The sequence below is a fragment of the Eptatretus burgeri genome, chromosome 4, assembly GCF_056783735.1.
Source record: "Eptatretus burgeri isolate ZD-2024b chromosome 4, Ebu_testis_v1, whole genome shotgun sequence".
Classification (NCBI taxonomy): domain Eukaryota; kingdom Metazoa; phylum Chordata; class Myxini; order Myxiniformes; family Myxinidae; genus Eptatretus; species Eptatretus burgeri.
In genome coordinates, this window is record NC_140964.1 from 56,898,051 (window position 1) to 56,920,412 (window position 22,362).

Consider the following 22,362-nt stretch of genomic DNA (forward strand, 5'->3'; position numbering starts at 1 on the left):
GCACATGCGCAGTTTTGCCTCCGCTCGCCCGGTGTCTTGGAAAATAATTCTCCAACTGTCTGGCGTCGCTCGTCACGCACGCACGCACACACACCTTTGTGTGAGCCAATATTATAATTATGTAACATTCTTAATGAGCCTGCTCATTACTCCACACATAATTCATTTTAGTTTGGTTAGTGGTTACCATGTTAACCAAGATGTGACTTCTCCCCATTGGTTTAAAGACCTCTGGGATTAACAGTTTAAATAACATTAAAAGATAATGCACAGCATGCTGAAATCAGGCAATTGCTACGACATGTACTCATTGCAGCTCAAAAAGTAAGGAAGGATAAAATATAACAAAGGAATACAAACAAATGAATAGTTTTATTTTTCACAAAGCAACATATTACTCCGTTTCTAAACATCTAACAAGACACCAACAACAACAACAACAGTACATTGGCAATGTGTACGTTTACAAAGTGTGATCAAATTTTCAACGTACATGGCTGGGAGTATTGCACGCAGTAAGATAATTGTTTCCGAGCAGGCAGTTTGGTGGAGGTGGCTGCATGGATAGTCAAGAGCCAACTGCTTTACACCAGGCGACAAATACAACAGTGCTGTATGTACTTTTGTCACACGTGGTGTGCATCAGCAGGTAAATGGTCGTGGGGTATGTGGGACGAGATGTCAAAAGGTGCTCGATAAGGAATGATGAGAGGATCGAATAGAGTGTAGTGGCGGGAATAAAATTTTTTATTATACTTTGCCACGTCAGCAGCAGATGATGATGGGAGACCACAAACATCATGCTTATTGTTGTGAGTTCACGGAGCATCGAACAGAATGTAACGACGAGGAGAGAAAGATCATTCGGAGGTATACAGACAGATTTGTGTATCATTATTCGATGCAGGTTTGTTTTATGGTTCGAATGGCTAGCAGACCATACACGTTTCACCATCCATGCAGGGTCGCACTTCTCCCTGCAGCAATGTGTTGACTGCCGCGCGAGCCAGGTAGCTCGAGGTTCCGTGAATTCCCGATGGAGTGGTATTGTAAAACTCTGTCATGTCCTCCTGCAAAACAAAAATGACGAGTGGCGATTACGAAATTACTTGATTGCCTGATCAAACTGTACAAACCGAAGTAGTCATCCGATGATTTATGAGCACTGTTGCTGAACGAGTCAAAATCCTCGCAAAGGGCCACAAAGTGTTTTTTTTAAAAGAGTCCTGGAATCGCGAGAAAACATTTCCAAGACAAAACACGCATCAGGTGAACATGCTACCAATATTGAGATTGGACAGCATTGACAGACTGGAATTTCAGGGATGCCAAGCAAAACAAACTTGCAAATAAACATTTTTACAATTTTCAAAAATCATAAAGACTCTAATCTCTCAAGGACCATTCATATCGATAAGTCGGCAATCAAGGCAAATTAATTCACAGAAAGGGACAATTCCACACCAAAGAAAGTAACAACACGAAAAAGAGCAATCAGACATTGCACTCACCAGGACTTCTTTTGAGTGGTGTATTTTTATAGGTTTTCAAGGAAATCCAATATGGCTGCCAGACTGACCTATGACATCATATGTGCGACTTTTGTTCCTCATGGATAGGCGGTCATATGTGTAAAGTTATGCCTCGATCTCTTCAGCCATTTCAGAGAAGATTTTTGAAGGTTAAAAAAACAAACAAAAAAACAATATGGCTGCCAAATCACGTGACTGATGACATAATCAAAAAACATTTGTGGGCCATTTTATCCCTGGATGACCCTCAAATTTTTTTATACTGATCAGATGTAGCATTCCACATATGCAATTATGACAATGTCACGAAGGCAGCACCTATGACGTCATAAAAATACCACACTCATTCCCCATGAAGAGTGCTTGCTATGTGCCACTTCTACACCCATGGCTTTGGGAACACTTGTGTGAAGTTTCCCCTCAATTTGTCCAGCCACTCTGGAGAAGATTTTTTTTTTATAGATTTGAGGGTAAATCCAATATGGCTGCCAATGCATGTGACCAATGACATCATATGTGTGAACCTTTTGTTCCTCATGGACAGGTTGTCATATGTGTAAAGTTTCACCTCGATCTGTTCAGCCACTTCAGAGAAGAAGATTTTTGAAGGTTTTTATTTATTTATTTCATACTGATTGGATGTGGCATTCTACATATGCAATTATGATGTCATAAAAAAATCTCTCATTCCCCATGAGGAGTACTTGCCATGAGCCAAGTTTCAATTTTTTCCTTGGTGCAGTTTCAGAGATACAGAGGTCCAAAGTTTTTCCGTTTTCCCAATATGGCTGCCACACCACATGACCTATGACATCATAAATACCATTGAAACATTCTACATGAGTAGTCGCACCAATGGTGAAAAATTGTCTCAAACCGACAAGCAGTTGTGGAGAAAAACACCAAAGTTCTGTGCAGACAAACAAACGGACCCAAATGCAATACCCTCTCTGAATCCTTCGGCGAAGGTAACAAGAAAAAGAGCGATCAGAGATTGCAGCCCCTCGCCAGGACTAGTTTTGTGTGGCGTTTGTGTACTGGTGTGTTCCGTCATTAATAAGAGTCATAATTAGAACTGCCACTTTATAACTGCTGGCAGTGATGACCGGGTACCATGATGTCCCGCTTTGATTGGCCACCTGACCCTGACCCATGACGTTTATTATTAAATTAAATTAAATTCAATTCAATTTAGAACGGGATTAAAATAAATTCAATTAAAACCAAATGGAAGACCAAATAGGTCCAGTCCTGCACTGGAGTAATCAGAAGGAACCCAAACAAGCAAAAAGTAAAGATGAAGTCATCAGGAGGAACCTGGATAGGATTTGCATTTCAGCTGCAACTCCTCACCCCTCAAACCCATCCAGGCCCAGCCAAGTGAGCCTCAATCAAAAATAAATAAATAAATTAAAAATTAAATAATCCTGGCTGCCAGATCATGTGGCCGATCGAGTTGAAATTTAAAACATGCATTCCCCATCACTACTAGATCATAATTGTGGCGTTTCATCTCGATTGATTAAGCAGTTCCAGAGAAAACATTATTTAATATTCTCTTCAATCCAATATGGCTGTCAAACCATGTGACCTATCAATTATTCCTTAAACTTGCACACCCATGACTTGGGGAATATTTGTATGAAGTTTCCCCTCGATCTGTCCAGTTGTTCTGGAGAAGAAGATTTTTTTTTATATGTTTTAGGGTAAAATCCAATATGGCTGCCAAACCATGTGACCTATGATATCATGTGTGAACGTTTTGTTCCTCATATATAGGCCGTCATAAGCGTAAAGTTTCGCCTCAATCTGTTCAGCCACTTCAGAGAAGATTTTTGAAGGTTAACAACAACAACAAAAAAATGGTTGCCGTATTACATGACCGATGACATCATCATTTTTTTTTTCTGTAGACCATTTTATCCCTCGATGACCCTCAAAAAATTTCATACTAAGCAGATGTAGCGTTCTACATATGCAATTATGATGTCATTAGGAAGGCACCTATGACATCATAAAAAAAAAATCACACATGCCCCATGAGGAGTACTTGACGTGTGCCAAGTTTCAATTTTTTCCTTCGTGCGGTTTCAGATACCGAGGTCCAAATTTTTCCCGTTTTTCCAAAATGTCTGCCATACCACATGATCCACGATGTCATAATTATCATTCAATCATTCTACATGGGTAGTTGCTCGGATGGTGAAAATTTAGTCTCGATTTGACAAGGGGTTGTGGAGAAAAAAAAAAATTCTGTGCGGACAAACAAACAGAGACAGACAGACACAAACAAACGGACCCAAACGCAATGCCCTCTCCTTTGCTGAGGGTAATTACAGAAAGTTACAATCCACCCAATCAACAACTTAAACATAAACCTAAAAGTTCACAACTTCACTTGCTTTTTAAAACTGCTTTTGATTAGTTTCAATTCATCAATAATCCCAGGCTTTTTGCTTACCAACCTTTGTTCCTCTGTTTCCCCACCTGTGGAAGCAACTTCTTAATTTTCTTCAAGCTCATTGTTCCTTCCAAGTCTTAAAGACGGCAGTTCACCACCATCTCAGATCGTTCTCAACCCAAAACCATGATATTTTCGACCCCCATTAACCCACCCTCCCACTTTCTTTCCACGTGCCCAGTGTTTTGAGCACTCAGTGACTTTTGCGTCAAGCACACTGTCTTCTGTCGAAAGGAAATACTCGACAGTTGAGAAGGAAGCTCGAGTCTGCATCTGGACATACCTCTGGGGGCGCCACTTCACTCTTCAAACTGACCACACTGCTGGCCACAAAAGGCATTGGTCATGCTGGAATGTGAATCACCAGATGGTCGACGTGACTGCTTTGCTTCTCTTACAATGGAACGCATCGCCCTGGAAAACAGAACTACGCTACCGACTGCCTATCCAGACTCTGCATCTGCCTACCAATTGTGATACGGCAGATGATGATCCTGAGCCGATTGCCGCTATTTTACACGCCCTGGCTGCTCTGTCCATCACCAAGTTATCTGCTGCATGTGAAGCTTGCCCTGAATAGTGTTTGCTGTGTGCCCAAATCTAGCAAGGCAGGTCAAACTCTAGGAAAGCGGTTGCACCTGAGCTTGCTTCATGCTTTGCTGTTCCTCATGAACTGGCCATGGACAGCGGATATGCGATGCGAGGGACTCGCTTGATTGTATTGCTCTCCTTGCGTACCATACTGGTTAACCTGGTGCATGAAAGTCATCATCGCATTGTGCACACTAAACGGCATCTCTGAGACCTATACTGTTGGCCGCAGATGGATAATCTTGTGCCATCCATTATATAGTCTTGCATGTCATGTCAACTGAGTGACAAAACCGCGAAGACCTTCCATGCTCTGCTTCAGTCAGTCGAACAGCCAGAGGGACCTTAGAACAAGGTGGCAATGGACATTGTTGGACCGTTCGAACCTGGCACTTGGAATTGCCGCTTCGCCATCACCTTGTTGCCTATTACAGTAAGTGGCCTGAGGTGGCATTTGGCTTCAAGGCCGTCACTGCTTTTGTCTTGCAGTTTTCCGTCGAAAAGGCAATCCCCGCCAGGTTACCAACGGCCTGCAATTTACATCCACCACTTTCTTTATTACTCTCATTAACGATTCCCCCCCCCCCACCACACTTTCCAAGTGTCCAGTTTTTTTTCTTCCTGAAAGTTTGCTACTGTTTCCACCTTGTCCATGCCTTGCATCCTCCCCGAACCCTCATTCTTCCCTACATCGCTTATTTTCCAAGTTTCCCTCTATTTTGTCCCTAAACACTGCCGTTGGTGTCCCCCCTCTCTTTCTACTGTTCCTTTTGTCCTGTTATGTCCTTATCCATTCTTTGTTCTAGCTCCTCCACGTGCCTTGACAAGATATATAAAATAAAAAGTGAGAGTGTAGTTACTTTGTACTTTGTACCATCTATGCCTTCAGTTTGCAGGATTGTAAAAAAGCATTAAATTAATGATATGACAGAGAGTTGAAGACAATGCACTGACAGTTGGGTAATGGATGAACAAACAAGAAGAGAAAAGGAAACAATCTGCAAATAGCTGGGGAGAATTATTTTGGTAACGACAATTCCACAAAGTTGTAATGTATTTACAGTTATTCGCATCAATGAATAGCAACAGAAGAAAGGGAAGAAAGGGAAAAGGGTCGAGGGTGGGGTGGATCGAAAATCCTGCCATTTTGCAAAAACAAAGGCACATGCCCTCATTGTGTGATGTAAATGTTACCGAGTTAGTGGTCGCAGTGTTGTTGGAAACCCCCTGTTCAGACCGGAAGCTGTGCATGGCATCTCCCACCAGGATATCAAGATCCACAGCATTCTGAAAGTCCACCTCAGGGTTCCGCTCCAGTAGAAGTGACACGACCATCAGTAGCTGTACAGCACAGTAAATAACCCTCTCAATAACTGCCTATTGAGCCGAGCCAGTTCCCAAAGGGGAGAGGGTATTCTAATTGGTATGTGTGCGTGTGCGTGTGCGTGATTCAGTGAGTCCACGCAAGCTTTAATATAGCACTCCTTAAGCACAGTTCGTCAAAGTTGTCTCATGTAACCATAACATTTCCCATTTTCACATACAATTTAACCACAAGTTAATTCTGTACAGGCAGATTCTGTCAAAGTCATTGGTGCCCATTCCTGAGGGTGTTGCCCTGTGGTTTGAGATATGCTGCAAAGCACGTCCAACCGGCTTTAGGCATGGTTCGACAAAGTTGTCAAATTTAACCGGAACATTTTTGTCTGATTTGATCATGTCGATTTTTTTTTTTAACCTTGAATGTACATTATATTGTTACGGTTGTGGAAATTCACAGAACACCATTCAGGTTCCCCGAAGATCAGTGATGTCGATAAGTGTGCGTCCAGATTAGATTTCCCCACCAATGTCTAACGGGAATTATTCGTGAGTCGGGCTGTGAACCTTTGACGTAGTGTTATTCTTTCCTATCTTTATTTTAAACAACGTCTCCTCACCACCTTCTCCACAACCGCCATCTCCTCACCACCTTCGCCACAACCGCCAACATCTCCTCACCACCTTCGCCACAACCGCCAACATCTCCTCACCACCTTCGCCGCAACCGCCGTCTCCTCACCACCTTCTCCACAACCGCCAACATCTCCTCACCACCTTCGCCACAACCGCCAACATCTCCTCACCACTTTAGCCACAACGAACAACATCTCCTCACCTTCATCTCCACAAATGCCGCCATCTTTTCGCCAGCAATGGCATCCACAAACGAACGGCATCTCCGCCGACGAACGCGAAGACTCCCTCGTTGGAGCGAAAGCCGGTGATTCCTACCACGTCCGCGTTAGTCGGCAGGATCGGATCAGAATGACAAAAGGGGCGGAGCCAGCAGGGGTTGAAGGGTCGGAGGTGAAAGATGAAAAACCACCCCCGAACCCGATAAAAGGCCGGGCTGAAACACCGAGAAGCCAGTTGAGTTGAGTCAGTCTGGGTTCGGAGTTGAGTCGGCAGTCTGGAGTCTGCAGTTCGGAGTTTGGAACCTGGAGTCCAGTCAAGCCTGCAGTGCTGTGCAGAGTTGTGGGTCGGTGGAGGCAGCTGGAGAGGGGTCGCCAGCCGGAGAGAAGTCGCCAGCCAGCGGCATAACGGTCCGAAGTGACGCTGAGGAGTGAGTGGGCTCTTAAAAGAGCATCAACTCCAAAAGAGCAAGGCCCGTTCGCTCCTCTGAGGCGTCGTCGGCCAGGCCCGATCGACCAGGCCGCACGGCTAGGCCTGGACCAACCAAGTCGCCGCTACACCAGCTGCCGTGCTGACGATGAGACACACCGAGGGTCGCCGAACCAGGGCCCAGCGAGTCACCACGAGGGTGGCAGGTAACCTGCACGGTCTCGCGGACCTCCTTCGGTCTTCAAAGCTCTGAGGAACATTAAAGGCCTACAGGCCCAGCTCTCTCTTTTCTTTCTGGGTTTTTGCATGGAAGTCTGTGGCGCCTTGTCCCTTAAGTAGAGAATTGTTATAAGTGCATGTAAATGATAACAGACAACAGCTGAAGGTCTTTTTGCTCGTGTCTTGTCCCTTACCCCCATTCATTGCATACGTGCCTGCATTGGAAACAAATGTCCGCATTGTTTGAATATTCACCTGCTCGTTGCGTCCCTTCCTCCATTGAACTGCCATAATTACGTTCGGAATAAACAGCTGGTTATTAATAGCCGATAAGATAATCGGGTCCAACGGGGCTTGGCGATAATAAACCGCTCGGCAATCGCAGATGGAAAGAGCTGCTTAAAGCGGCTCGTTTCCGAGCAAGTCCCGTTGAGGTATAACATCTCGGTAGTGTGTCCGCGCGAATAATTTGGTAAACCGACAATTCGGCGATTGACCCTGTAGCGCGGGCAGAGCATTGACAAGGTTGTGGTGTGGTTAAAAACACACCCGTAGCTGGATGTCGGCGTTGATCTGAAAGCTGCGACTGGATTGCCATGGTCGGTGGGCGTGCGGCCGCAATTAGCTAAAAGCGGTCGCCCGCATGCCGGAGTGGCGGAAATCCACAACAATATCAAAGTTGGTGATGAATCATGTGCTTTATAATCTGTGTCATGTCTTCACAGTGTCTGTGCATTTGCATCTTGTCCAGACTCAAGGGCCATAACTTTATTTCCTCTACTCATTATAAAATGAGGTTTGTCTGTGTTTGATGCTACTTCATCCATAAATTAAAAGTAATGATTCGACAAGTCAATCTTTACTACTTATGAACCATTACGCGCATTTTTTCATGCCATTCAGTACTGTATATGGATGTGGGAATTTATTGGATGACTTATTAGCCTCCGACGTTCCTGAATGTACAAACAAACTCTTGCAGCCCTCAAGTGTCCGACTCAAAGAAGATTCAAAGAGCTGGCTGTTTAAAGCTTTAGTGTACATTCTATGATTCATTGTAGTTCATGGAGAGTGGCATTAAGGGCCAAATTTACGAAAGGCGTTGAAGAGTTAGACGTGTGTAGAATTGCTTATCGTGCGATGATAACCCGTTCAAAGTTAGTCGCCAATCGCCAGTGATTATTTAATGTGCGATTCAAAACATAATCACAAGCTTTTAAATAACAGAAACTTTTACATGTCGGTGAGGGCGTAAAAGTTTGTTATTTAAAATTTTTAAATAACAGAAACTTTTACACGTTAAACCTTTAAACGCACTTTTAAAAGTGCATTTAATGCCTTGAAGTATGCATTTGACAAAAATGGTATACTGTAAGACCCCGACATTTGTGGGGAATACGTTCCTACAAAATGCCGTGAATGTCGAATCCATGAATGTCGGGGCATTGTTTCAATGGGGAAAAGGGGGATAGGTTTAAAAAAAACAAAAAAAACAACGCTTCATTACTGGTCTCCTGTATCCACCACCGTTGATATTAATTCAGCCTGGGAATTGAACCTGCTCTCTCTTATGCACAGATTCATCCCACCTCTTCAATTATCTTACCCATCCTCCCGCTCTTGATATTCTGAATCCTGTGGTGAGGCAGTTGCTTTAAAGCAACTTGCATTCTCCTACTGGAAGGCAAATCTGACCGAATACAACCTCAGATCATTCCACAAAGCCCGCAACAAGTATGTGTCTACTCTCAGGAAAGCCAGAAACCAACATCTGTCCAATCTCAATAATGAGCTTTCAAACCCGTCTCTCGCCTCTTAAGGTCAGTGGCACCTTGTCAATTCTGTCTCTATGTGATGCCACTTGAAGTGAGGGAAGGGATGGAAGGGGAGCATACATCAGAAACCGACTTGACAAGGTGCCACCAAGTTTTAGAGGAGGGAGACAAGTTTGAAAGCTCATTCTTGAGATTAGACAGATGTTGTTTTCTATCTCTCCTGAGAGCATATACACACTTGTTTCAGGCTTTGTGGAATGATCTGAGGTTGCCTTCAGTTGGATTTGCCTTCCAGGAGAAGAATGCAAGTTGTTTTAAAGCAACTGCCTCATCACAGGATTCAGAGGAGTACCAAGAGCGGGAGGATGGGTAAGATAACTGAAGATGAGATGGGATTAATCTGTGTATAAAAGTGAGAGCAGGTTTCTGTGGAAGAATTCCCAAGTTGAATTAATATCAGTGTCGGTGGATATCGGAGATCAATTCTGAAGTGGAAAAACACAACAAACAAACAAACAAAGAAAACAAAAACCCGCAAATATGCGAATGTAGAAGCAGGTCACATTTCATAAACCGGGAATAAGCGGGGTTTACGAATGTCGGGTCCATGAATGTCGGATCCGCCAATGTCGGAGTTCTAGTCATTAAATGCAGTTGTACTCTCATATACTTCCTGGCAATTGAAGTTAACTTTGGAATCAGAGTTATGCTATTGTGGATTATGAACTGAAATAAGAATTGCCAGTAACTGAAGTAGTTAAAGTTTGAATAACAGTCGTCTGGAGAAAATTACTCCTTAACACTGCAGTTAAAACTATCATTGGTTACAGTTCTAATTACAGTTGTCTGCATGGAATTACTCCTGAAGACTGGAGTTAAAACGATAGTTAGTTTCAGCTCTAATTACAGTCGTCTGGAGAAAATTACTCCTTAACACTGGAGTTAAAACTATCGTTGGTTACAGTTCTAATTGCAGTAGTCTACAGAGAATTACTCCTTAATGCTGGAGTTAAAACGATAGTTGGTTAGAGTACTAATTACAGTAGTCTACAGAGAATAACTAGAGTAAAAGAGACGTATAAGAATTGCATCGCTTACAATTGGTAGTTTACATGGGACAGCGAATATGGATGTGTTAGTAGTGCCTTAATGAGCTCAAGAGGAGGCAGAAGAGGATAGGAATCTGGCAGTTCCCCGATGTGCATTGAGAATCTTCAAGGATAGATGCAATCCTCTGGAGAAGTACGACAATATCAAATATGTCCGGCGTTACAGACTCGACAAGGAATCGTTTCTTTAGTTGCTGAATCTAGTACAAGATGACGTGGATAAACCTACGATGAGGAGAAATGTGCTGAATCCTCTCCAGCAATCGTCCGTGCCGCTGCGATTCCATGCAAGTGCATGCATCATTTCATTTGGATGTTGGAGATGTGTGCGTTGTTTCACAGGCTAATCGGCTGTTTAGATGCGCACAGCTAAATTTTCTGGTGTATAATCAGCACTTTTTTATCGGCAATAAAAGGTAAAAGTTGGAGTTGCAGTTAATACATGGGTATGGGGGAAAAAAAAAACATCAGTCTTAAAAACAATCAATGTTGAATTTCAATAATAGTCCAAATGAACACTTTTTGTTTTTTTAGCAGTCAGAACAGAAAATTTTGAAGATTGGTTCAGGTTAAGAGTTTGTACAGCATTTTGTTAACCGTGTGCGGAAATTGAAGAAATAAAAAACCCCAGAGACACCCGGAGTTTAGGTGCATGGCGTAATAGAGAGCCTTGCGGCTCTGAAAACGCCATTATACACAAAATAAGAAGAACACCTGGTCTCACATCAAAAGAAGAATTATTCAAAATAGCTCGTCTTTGGCAAGGACACTTGCAGATCGAGTGCATCATAACTTTATCAACACCTGAATATAGCAAACAAGAGAAACAACAGCGAGAGCGCCCTTCACGTTAAGCCGTGCACCGAGCCTCTCGTAACTCACTCTCTAAGCTCCAACCTTTCGGCCCCACCTCAGTTAGAGGGAAAACGCACCGGTTATGTTCGACGAGCGAATGGATGCTATCCGGTCTCTGGAGGGAAAGGACCGCTATAAGTCTAATAATGGAGCACCCACCCCAAAAAAGCTTGCGCGCAATGGGACGATCAACACTACTGGTCACGAGAAAGACCAATGCACCATCATGCTCGCCTACACCGCAGACAGTGGCAAGCTTTCTGCGTTGTTGTGTTGAAGAGGAAGACAATGCCCAAAGACAAGTTTGCATCTGGCATCATTGTTTGTGCGTAGCAGAGGGGTGGATAGACGAGGGACTGGTCCAGGACAGGGTGCGCATGGTCTGGAGTAGAAGGCCGGATGGCGGTCTCTCCCGACGATTAAGCATGCTGGGCTTGGATGCATTCATTTGTCACAAGACTGACGACACTAAAGCGCTGTTCCATCGGACCAACACCGATCTTGTCGTCATCCCAGGTGGGATGACATCACTCCTGCAGCCCCTCAATGTGTCCATCAGCAAGCCCTTCAAGGACGGGATATGTTGCTGCTGTTCTGACTTGATAATTATTGAGGAGAAGACCTATACCAAGAGTGGGAGGATGAGAAAGGTCGACCTTCCGACCTGTGACTGGATCGTCAAGGCGTGGGAGGAGATACCGTCGGACATCATCAAGCGAGCATTTCTGAAATGCTAAATCTCCAACAACATGGACAGCACAGAAGATGACATCATAAGTGAGGAGGAGGAGGAGGCTGCAAATGACGGTGACAGCGACGTGGACTTGCTCTACCCTGATTCGGACAAGGAGTTACATGCCGTCTTCAACGAGGAAAGCATTGACGAGGATTTCCTCGGGTTTGGCTGAAAAGCTTCATCAAACCCAAACGGCCCTTTTCAGGGCCACAAATCCACAAGAAATATGTATGACACCGGAATGAATCCCTTTTCTTCCTTTTCTATTAACAAAAAAAATCCTCTTCATAATATAAAAAAATGAGAAAGAAAAATAAAAAATTATTGGTGTCCTCTCTTCTCTCTTCAACTTCTTGAAAATGAGAATAAGACTGTTAGACAAAATTAAGCGGGCATAGGAGTAAGCCTGTTGGTACCTCCATCACTTTGTTCCGTACAAAGATAATGTACAAACGTATTTAGGTCTCGATCAGAAAATAAAATGATCAATATATATTAATTTATTTTTGAGGGTGAAAAACATGGGTGCGGTTAAATTGCCGTGGTGCACTTTTGGGTTTAATTTTTGTTACAGCTTTAAACAGCAGTCTTCTTGATGGTTTACTTAAGTTTAAGTAACCAGATCTTGACCAGATGACCCAGCTTGTTTCACAATAAAAGAGGACGTGACCCTTGGTCAGTAAATGTGCGTATCTATAATACTGCTACTAAAAATAAGTAAATAATTTGAGTGTTTCACCACACTATCTTACTGAGAAGAGTAAGGATGGAGTTTGCCCTGCACATATGGGCTTCTTTGAAATTTGCTCCTGTTCTGCCATATCTTAAGGCCTAGTCACACCTTGACGTTTTAGCCAGCTTATGCCGATTTTTGAAAAATTTGTCTAAAACGCTGGCACACGTTGAATACGTTATTGGTAAGTTTTGGAAACATTGAGAGCACGCTGAAAAACACTGCCATACGTCGTAGTACGCTGGCTTTCATCGTTGTACTTTGCCGTTGTCCTCAAATTTTAGCATGCTTGAAATTTTACAACTTATGCCAGCGTATGACTCACACGTTCCGCTACGCTGGCCATAAGTTTTAGGCACGTTATGTGATCGTTGACACACGTCGACACACGTTACTTGTAAGTTAATCATAAGTCGAAACACGTCGAGGTAATGTTTAGCGTACCCAAAACTTATTTCTAACCTATGAGTAACGTGTTGTAGGCACGTTACGCGATCGTTGACATATGTTGACACACATTACTTGAAAGGTACTCATAAGTCGAAACACGTCAATGTAATGGTTAGCATCAGTGTTCCAGACTCCCTGTTTTTTTGGTTTTTTTTTAATTTTCTTCGGTATGACGGTCATATTGACACTTCGATTTCTAGTGTGGTTATGATTTAAATTGTTAAGCGACAGCCTATTAATTATATTATATTATAACCGCACTAGAAATCGAAGTGTCAACATCACCGTCATACCGAAGAAAAAAAACCAAAAAAACCAGGCAGTCTGGAACACTGACGCTAACCATTACCTCGACGTGTTTCGACTTATGAGTAACTTACAAGTAACTTTTGTCGACGTGTGCCAACGATCACATATCGTGCGTACAACTTATTCCTATCGCATGCGGAACGTGTGAGGCATACGGCAAGTACGTCGTAAAATGTTTAACACGTTTAAAATTACAAGACGTACTCCACATACTACGACGTTTGATAGTGTACTTTAGCGTTCTATTCACGTATACCAAACTTACCCATACCGTATTTGACGTGTGCCAGCGTTTTAGACGCATTTTTCAAAAATCGGCATAAGCTGGCGAAAACGTCAAGGTGTGACTGCGATGTTGACACTTCCATTTCTCCGGCAGTTATGGTTTGAATCGTTGTGCGGCAGCCTTTTAATAGGCTACGCCACGTGATCGTCGGCGATACGTGCAGCGCGCTATGCATAAGTTAGACTATCGTTGGGCATAGGTTGTGAACGCCGACAACAGGCTAAGCATTCGTTGGTATAAGTTATCTATAAGACAACGAAACGTTCTGTGTCCGTTACTAATATGTTATGCATAAGACCAACTAGTTATGAATACGTCCGAATCTTTAAAAAAAAACATCAAAAGTTCAACGTAAGCCAGCGTTTTAGATACATTTTAATACGTTGCCATTGCTGGCTAAAACGTCAAGGTGTGACCGGGCCTTTAGTGAGGAGAGGGGCTGAGCTTGCATCAAGCAAGCAAGTAAATTCGATTTTATATTCGGTGTCCTGCATGGATAATTCTCACCTCAACAACAATTTGCCGATACTCCGGCTGCTCAATGCTTTGCAGCATGTCCTCAACCAGCAGCGAGAAGTTCATCTCATACATAGTCATGTCTGACAGGGTTGGTTGCTGTGGAAACAAAAATAAATTTTAAAACAGCAGCTCCCAGATTATTATTTGAATTAATCTGCCATTACCATAGTGATGAAGAAACGGAACAACGTGATCAAGATAATTGTACGCGTCTTATCTGGCATTCACGTGTACTTGTGTTACGTGCAGAAGTAACCGCCGGTATAATGCAATCCAACCAGTTATTGGTTAAAAAAAAACAAGCAAATAAACGTGTTCATCGGATGTAATTCAGTAACCTGAGGTAAGTGACTTCCGGAGACAATAATTCCTCCAGGTGTACGCTCCAACACTTGCCAGACTCGGTCGTAAAACCCAGGAGGAGCGCGGTTCAGGGATCCATCCATATGTCGGCGATTCTGCCATGATCTATCAAGGTCAAAGTGCTGCATCAGGTGAGTGAGCTTCGCTCTGGTATCGAAACAGTATCAGGCTGTCTGATTCAGGATAGAAGAATATTTAAGTGAAACATTTGGAAATATGAGAAAATAGGTCGACAATAGCCAGTTGCAGCATCAAGTAAAACTTTCCCGGCACACAGTGTGCTCCTACGTCTATAAAGAGCCCACATTACTGCACAGCTTCGGTTTTTATGAAAAAGCATCGCTTTATTCAGTTCAAAATCAAAGTTAATGAGGGTATATTAAACGAGCACCTTGCGGTAATAATAACTGCACACTTCGGCACACCTTCGTGACATGGATCCTGCATGTGCTACTCTGGTTAATGACAACCAAAGCCTGGTGTTGGCCAAACAGTTAAGGTCGCTGGCTTAAGATCTCAGAGTCTTGACTTTGAGCCCCTGTCCTGCCGTTAAATAACACAAGGTGGTTCGACTCAGTCTGTCATCCTTCCGAGGTCGGCAAAAGGAGAACCACCTTACTGGAAACAGGGGGCACTACATCAGCGGCACAGCCGTGCTCCCAGCAAAGATGCAACCAACAGGCACAGGCTGCATACGAAATGATGAAGATAATGGCGGAGTCCAGCGGTATAGAAGAAATGCCTCCAACGAGTAAGGGAACCAAAGACAGCAATCCATGGCCTGGGCGGCATTGCCATCTGAGCGCACATTTCATGATGCTACGATCCAAGGTTCAAATTACAAATAATGTGTGGATTTGTCCATCAAATGTAATTGTAGTTCATATAAAAGTACAATAACGTCTCCAAATGTCCTTGTAATGCACGTGATATATTGATAATTGACAGAAATAACAGAGCATACATACCCAGGCAAAAATGCTGCAGTTAGAAATATAGTATGTGAGAGTTGTACTCTCATACACTTCAGATGTGTGCATAGAATTACTACAGGAAAGGAATGTTATTTTTGCCTGGGTAGACAAACGGGGCTGGCAAGATAGCCTGGAGGTGTACGCACTCGCCTGAGCTGTCTCGCCTGGGTTCAAATCCCGAACTCAACTATAAACTGTCATCCTGGTGTTTCACAGGCAGGATGACTCATCAATACAAGTGCCGTCCCTCGAATGGACATTAAACTGTGTCTCCATGCTCGCATTACTTGGTGGATGATATAAATCCCATGGTGTCCTTCATGAAGTGCAGGCAAGCTATTGCTGGCACCCTGAACAATACAAATTCCTGTTATAACCAATCAGGCGCACTGCATCGGCAGCATCATCACACCTCTGTAAGAGCTGATGCAAACCCGCAGGCATGTGATGTACATGAACGAACGAGTATGCTACACTCTTCTTTCCGTGCAGTGGACGAAGGCTTAAAGAGAAGCTTTGTGTATTTAGTGCAGGGGTGTCGTGCGAGTCCGATTGAGTCTTAAAAATGTATTGTTGTGTCCAAGGGGGTTTAACCCCGACCTGGACAGATGACCAAACTTCTCCCTTGGAGGCCTACAGCCGAGACTCCCGGAGATTAATGCACGTGTGCGAGAAAACAGTTCAACGCTGCACCAGAACAGCACAAACACATGGACACAAGCAAATTGAATTAACTAAATAATCATTTAATAAGAATAATTGAATGTGTACAATGACGATAATTCAAATTGTAATAATGAAAGGAAAACGTGAGGAAAACTAAATCTAAATCTAATTGTGGCGCCTCCACGCAGACATAAATACAGACAAGGGGAAAATGAACCAAAGAAAAATCCCTCCTTTGTCCCGGCACTTAGCCGTGTGCCAGAGAAGGTCTTGAGGGAGCTCTGAATCGAGGCGCTTCGTAGATGCGCCCAACAACATGGTGCCCAGTCGCCCTCTCGTAGCGGGATGAACGTACGTCAGGCAATTCATGAGCAGTAATTAACACCAAGGCTCAGAGACTCCGTGCAGCTTCATATCACAAGCGAATATGCCAACCATTCCTCTCCTGCACCCGGTCTGTTCACAACGATGGCCCACACGATGAGATGATTTCTGAGGCCCCGTGAGGAGGCTATGAGGCACACTCTCCTTCCCTCCTCAGAAGCGCACACACTTCATGGCTCAGCTGAACCATCAATGGCTAGCGTCTTGCTCAGCATGTTTCAAATTCACACAGCACGAACACGGGATTCGTGCAGCCTTCGTCGTGTCGATAGCAAAAGCGAGATCCTCCGTGTCCTCTGACGAACATCCTCTCCCCACCGCGTACATCCTTTGGTTATTACTCCGCTTCTCCTGCTCTTCTCTCGGGTGTGGCTTGCTCGCCCAAGCCCGGGAAGGTGGGGCTTCTTCCCACTTAAGTTGTTTTAGGAGCGTGTTCCCCACCTTTATTACCCATCTTGGAATACGAAACATAGGGAAAAGTGACACGGGGGCAATTATATACCGGGGGAATTATCCCTAATCCCTCTCTAATTAACACGGCACCGCCCCCCCCCCCCCCCGTGTGCTGACAAGTAACACTTAAGCTCACAGTTTCCCTACTTAATGACATCGAGAAGTCTCCTACACGTCCACGGGCCAAGCAACTCTACACAATCCTATCTCTCCTATGAAATCCCTTCATCTACCCCCATGAACATAACAGTATTTACCCACTGCCAACATGTCTTTCGAAATCTATGACATCTGCAGGTTCTGTGGGTCTCACCGACCCCTCACCTTCTCCAAGCATTTACTCATCATGGAAATGACGTTTTTGCCACACTTCAGTGAATTTGGCCTCGGTGAGTGCAGTATTGGGTAAGTATAAATGGTGTTTCGATACAAGTTTTGAAGTCTACGTCTATTAAAATGAACTCTTCAAATAATGTACTGCAGGCCATATTTCACCTGAATTCATCAAAGGAGAACCAAATTGATTTTGAAAAAAAAAAACTCCTACTTTTTGTTTGCCAACTACCTTTTTCTTCATATTTGCGCAGCTTTAACAATTTCATAAATCTCAGCTTCAGACGATACGATAGTTCAGAACTATTATTTGAAACAATAATTAGAAACTAGGATGCACAGGTGGAAAGAATGCTACGTTTAACGTAAATCGGGATTTAAGCAAATCATTGCAGATGAGCACCCCAACCTACTTACTTACACTTTACCAAAAAACAAAGAACACCTATAACTTGTCAGCATATAAGATAGTAGGCCAAATAAAGGTCCCTCCTGAGTGATTGTACACGCAGAGAATGTTGGTTGCTTTGCACCAAGACAGCAAAACGCGTGTAGGCATAGAATAAAATAAATAAATAATAGAAACCTTGCTTGTTGCTGCGGTTGTAGCACGTCAAGTAGGAGCTGTTTGACCTCACTTGGGGAAAGATCATACAGGTTGCTTGAAGAGGGATTTGGAGCCGCACGGTCTTTCTCGCCATCCTTTTCAACATCTGCAGCACGCAGGGCCAGTTCATGCTTCATGGCGTGGATGATCCAACTGTGAACACAAAGTGAAGTCAAAAGTGCATTTGTTGGCACCTAATCTGGGACCACATTCACATCAATCTTGATAACAATCAGGGTGACAAGGGGGACAAAAGAGAAGACCTAATTTTGATCCATAATTACTCTTCGGCACGCATCATCATGTTGTCCTTACAAAGTCCATTACCCGATGCGGATCTTGAGCATCCCACGGAAGAGCTGTGGTGCCGTAGAGATGAGCGTGCCCACGTGAATGACCAGCTCCTGCTGCAGTACAGCATCCCGGGGCTCAGGGGTCCGAGAACTCGCGTACAGGAGATGGAGGATTTCCACCGGTGACAGTGGGTTTGTGATGACCACCTCATCGTGTCCAATTAAGCCCAAGGTGACCTTAATATTTGAAGGTGGAGAGCCGAGTTGGTGAAACATGGCAGAGGAAATATGCATGAGGGGAGATAATAAAAAAAAAAAGGTTGAAAGTTTGTACATGAGATGAGGTGGTTATAGAAAATGAAGAATTGGAGAGGACGAGGAAACCAAGCAAGAGTGAGGATGAAGGAAAGGAGATAGCATGAGAGAGAAAAGAAGGAATAGAGCAAGAAAGACAAAAAAGTATGGAGAATGGGTTAAAAAAGAGGTGATTTAGGAAGAAGGTGGATGTAGAGGGACATCGACAGAAACAAAAAAAAAGGAAGGAAATAAATGAGTTATTGAAAAGTCTCACCAAAGGGCAAACTTATAGCATTGCTTATAATTTGATTGAAATGTTTGGGTTAAAGTCCAGATGTATGCTCTCCAATAAACAGTTTTGCAGACAGTTTCAACTATGTTTACATGAAAAAGCTATCATTACCCAGTTATCGATTACATTCCAGGTGAGATTGTCCATGGTAATGATCCAGCAATCAAAGAAGAAAGGTAACAACGTATTTCAAGAGAAAAGGTTTGCACAAAGGTTACCGTTGTACAGTAAGCAGAATGAGAGAAAGATGGAATGCGATGGGCCAGGGTATGATGTGAATGAGAGAACGATGGAATGAGATGCACACATTTGGAGAAAGTGAAGATGAAGGTTCTGACCTTGCATGCACCTGCTTAATTTTTGAAAAAAACTCAACATTTTTGAACAGCCAAGTGTTAAAAGGCAAAACACTGTGAATAACAAAGGCTCAAGGCCAGCATTTCATTCACACAGTAGTGCTCATTAGGGGACTGATTTAGAAGGTCGAAACAAGCTGGAGCAGGGATTGGATGCATATTAATAGAATCAATGATGAAGCTCCCTTATACTGTATCCCTCTCAAGATGTAAAGTTAGTGTTCCTGGATAAATTCAAAACAGTTTCACAAGAAAAGTCTTTTCAACATTTTGACTCCACTCTGAGTAGTTTTGAAACTGAGAAACGATGCATGCATTGACCGGTTTTGTTTTGGGCATCAAGGTATATTCCTTGCTCAAAACCAAAATTATCCAGGAAATGAAAGATATATGGCTTTAATTACACTGGTTTACAAAGAAATTTCGGCACGCATGAAAATAGGTGTTCTAACCTAATTTTGGGGTGCTGATTTCAGATACGAAATCCATTTTCACTCATCACCTCTAGTTTTTGAGATATGCATGTATACATATAGCCCTAGACCCAAAAATATATAAATATTTCAGTAATAAACTGCATAAATAGGTGTTTTAGACTAATTTAGGGATGCTGAACTCAAATTAACACTTTGGCAAGCCGATGACGCTATTTGCGTAATCCAAAAAAAACTCCGTAGGTCAAACTTGTGCATTGTGCGGCCGGGAACGCCAGTAGCTTACTGGTGGTGAGAGAGGGTGGTTAGTGCTGCTCTACAATTATCCGGTAGGATGATACTTTTATATAAAGTAGCTGGGTTTTTTATTTTTATTTTATACTATAGAAGAATCATTTCATGAGAATGCTGGGGTATTTATTCCCATTGGCCACTCAGTTCATTTGAAGGAGTCGTATGACAATATCGAGCTCCTTCTGGAAGCTGTCAAGTACCAGCAGCACCAGTGGAGCCTCTGTGGGGACCTCAAGGTCATTGGGCTCCTTATGGGTATGCAGGCGGGCTTCACGAAGTACTGCTGCTTTCTCTGTCTCTGGGACAGTCGGGCTGTGTCCAAGCACTACACGCAGAAGGACTGGGGGTCTAGGAGCACTTTCGTGCCTGGGGAACACAGTGTCCAATAAAATCCTCTGGTGGACATGAACAAGGTGCTTCTTCCCCCTCTTCATATCAAGCTTGGCCTCATGAAGAATTTTGTGAAGGCCATGGACAAGGATGGCGCTGCCTTCCAACACCTGTGCACTCTGTTCCCAGGTCTCAGTTCTACTAAGCTCAAGGAGAGGGCATCTTCGTCGGACCTCAGATCAGGGAGGTGCTGAAGGATGAGGTATTCGAGGAGAAGCTCACCTTGAAGGAACCGAGAGCATGGGAAGCATTTAAGTCAGTCTGCCATGGCTTCCTTGGTAACACACGGGCACTAGATTACAAAATGCGTGTTGAGAAGTTGTTGCAGGCTTATCAGGATATGGGGTGCCAAATGTCTCTCAAGATTCACTTTCTCCACTCCCACCTCAACTTCTTCCCCTCGAACCTCGGAGCAGTAAGTGACGAACATGGGGAAAGGTTCCACCAAGATATTACCAAGAAGGAGAGCAACTACCAAGGCAAGTGGAACCCCAGCATGATGGGGGACTTCTGCTGGATGCTCCTGTGTGACATCCCAAAGGCAAAGTACACCAGATCCTCCAAAAAACTCACTTCTGACTGCCTGTAGTACTATGATGTGTATACGAGGTGTGTTCAAAAAGAATCCAACCTTAATTTTTCATGCGTAAACAAATGAAGCTGGGGAGGCGTGGTTTGGTGCACGTATGTAGGCGATCCTAATCCGTATGCGTGAATATTTTCCCGCCTGTAGAAGCTGTCAGTCGCCGACAGACCGCCGATGAGTGAGGAAGTGTAAGTGAGCGCCATCGGATTTTCGTTTTTGACAAAATGACGGATCACTGTGGTCTCATCGCCAGTGATCACTGTGTTGAAGAAGTTGGGATCGCTGTTCACAGTCTACAGCATGTCCTGTGCGATCTCCAAACGGAGTTGCTTCTGCTCTATCGTTAGTAGCTTTGGCACGAACTTCGCTGAGATTCTCCTTAAGCCCAAATCCTCAGTCACAATGGAATGAACGGATCCAATGCTGACGCCCGCCTCGTCTGCAAGTTCTCTGATCGTGATTCGACGATCCTGCATCTGATGTGCGACCATCTTTGAAGCGGTTGTACCACTCTTTTATCTTTGTGGTGCCCATTGCTTCGTTCCCCAAGGCCTGTTGAATCTTGCGGATCATTTCCACTTGGGAATCGCCAAGCTTTACACAATATTTGATGCAGTAGCGTTGTTCAAGCTTTTCCGTCATTTTCTCAAAAACGAAAATCCGACGGCGCTCACTTACACTTCCTCACTCATCGGCGGTCTGTCGACGAATGACAGCTTCTGCAGGCGGGAAAATATTCACGCATACGGATGAGGATCTCCTCCATACGTGCACCAAACCACGCCTCCCGAGCTTCATTTGTTTACGCACGAAAAATTAAGGTTGGATACTTTTTGAACACACCTCGTATATGCTTATATCCAAGTAATAGTAATATTTACTTCTATCAGTGTTTTGTGTCTATGTTTTCTTTCGTTCTGTAATATGTCATTTTAACATATGAAATAAACACATTATATTATAAATATATGCATTATAATAAAAAAAATGGGATATGTGAACGCAAAAAAACTAGAGGTAATAGAGCAAAACTGTTTAGGAATTTGAATTCAGCATATTAAAATTAGTCATAAACACCTATTCACATGCTTGCCTCAGAAATTTTTTTATTTTTTATTTGTAAACCAGTGTTATTGGAAATGTTGGAAATGAAAAGTTGGAAATGAAAGATATATGGTTTTGAATTATTTTTATGTATGAGAAATCTCACTCGAGTACTTTCACCAACTCAGGATTATGATCAAGCATGCATCCAACCCCCATCCACTGAGCCTCACCTGTTTGTTCTGCACAAGTACGTTAGTTATGGATGGAGCAAGGGAGTCCACTAACTTAGTTAAGAGGCTGGCAGTCAACCGAACAACCGACCTGGTGAGGGTGGGGGGGGGGGTGAAGTATGAGAATGGGGATGGGAGAAGGGAGGCACAAAGACACCGGATGATACAACCATTGATGCAATAA

At 43.5% G+C, this 22,362-nt stretch overlaps 1 protein-coding gene across 23 annotated transcripts in view; it reads right to left on the reverse strand.

Annotated features, from left to right (window-relative positions):
- Positions 1-353: 353 nt before the first annotated feature.
- The window catches only part of PHKB (phosphorylase kinase regulatory subunit beta), a 129,386-nt gene continuing 107,377 nt past the window's right edge, over positions 354-22,362 (reverse strand). For 14 of the 23 annotated variants that reach the window (XM_085878141.1, XM_085878135.1, XM_085878144.1 and 11 more), the window contains 7 exons: positions 22,179-22,269; positions 18,287-18,489; positions 17,939-18,112; positions 14,518-14,647; positions 14,168-14,275; positions 5,779-5,925; positions 354-1,070 (listed from right to left, as the gene is read on the reverse strand). In XM_085878141.1, the coding sequence (XP_085734267.1) occupies positions 930-1,070; positions 5,779-5,925; positions 14,168-14,275; positions 14,518-14,647; positions 17,939-18,112; positions 18,287-18,489; positions 22,179-22,269 (994 nt within the window). In that variant the 3' untranslated portion in view covers positions 354-929. Of the gene's footprint in view, positions 1,071-5,778; positions 5,926-14,167; positions 14,276-14,517; positions 14,648-17,938; positions 18,113-18,274; positions 18,490-22,178; positions 22,270-22,362 lie in introns of those variants that run through there. The other 9 variants (XR_015057425.1, XR_015057429.1, XR_015057426.1 and 6 more) reach the window with 4 other exon arrangements.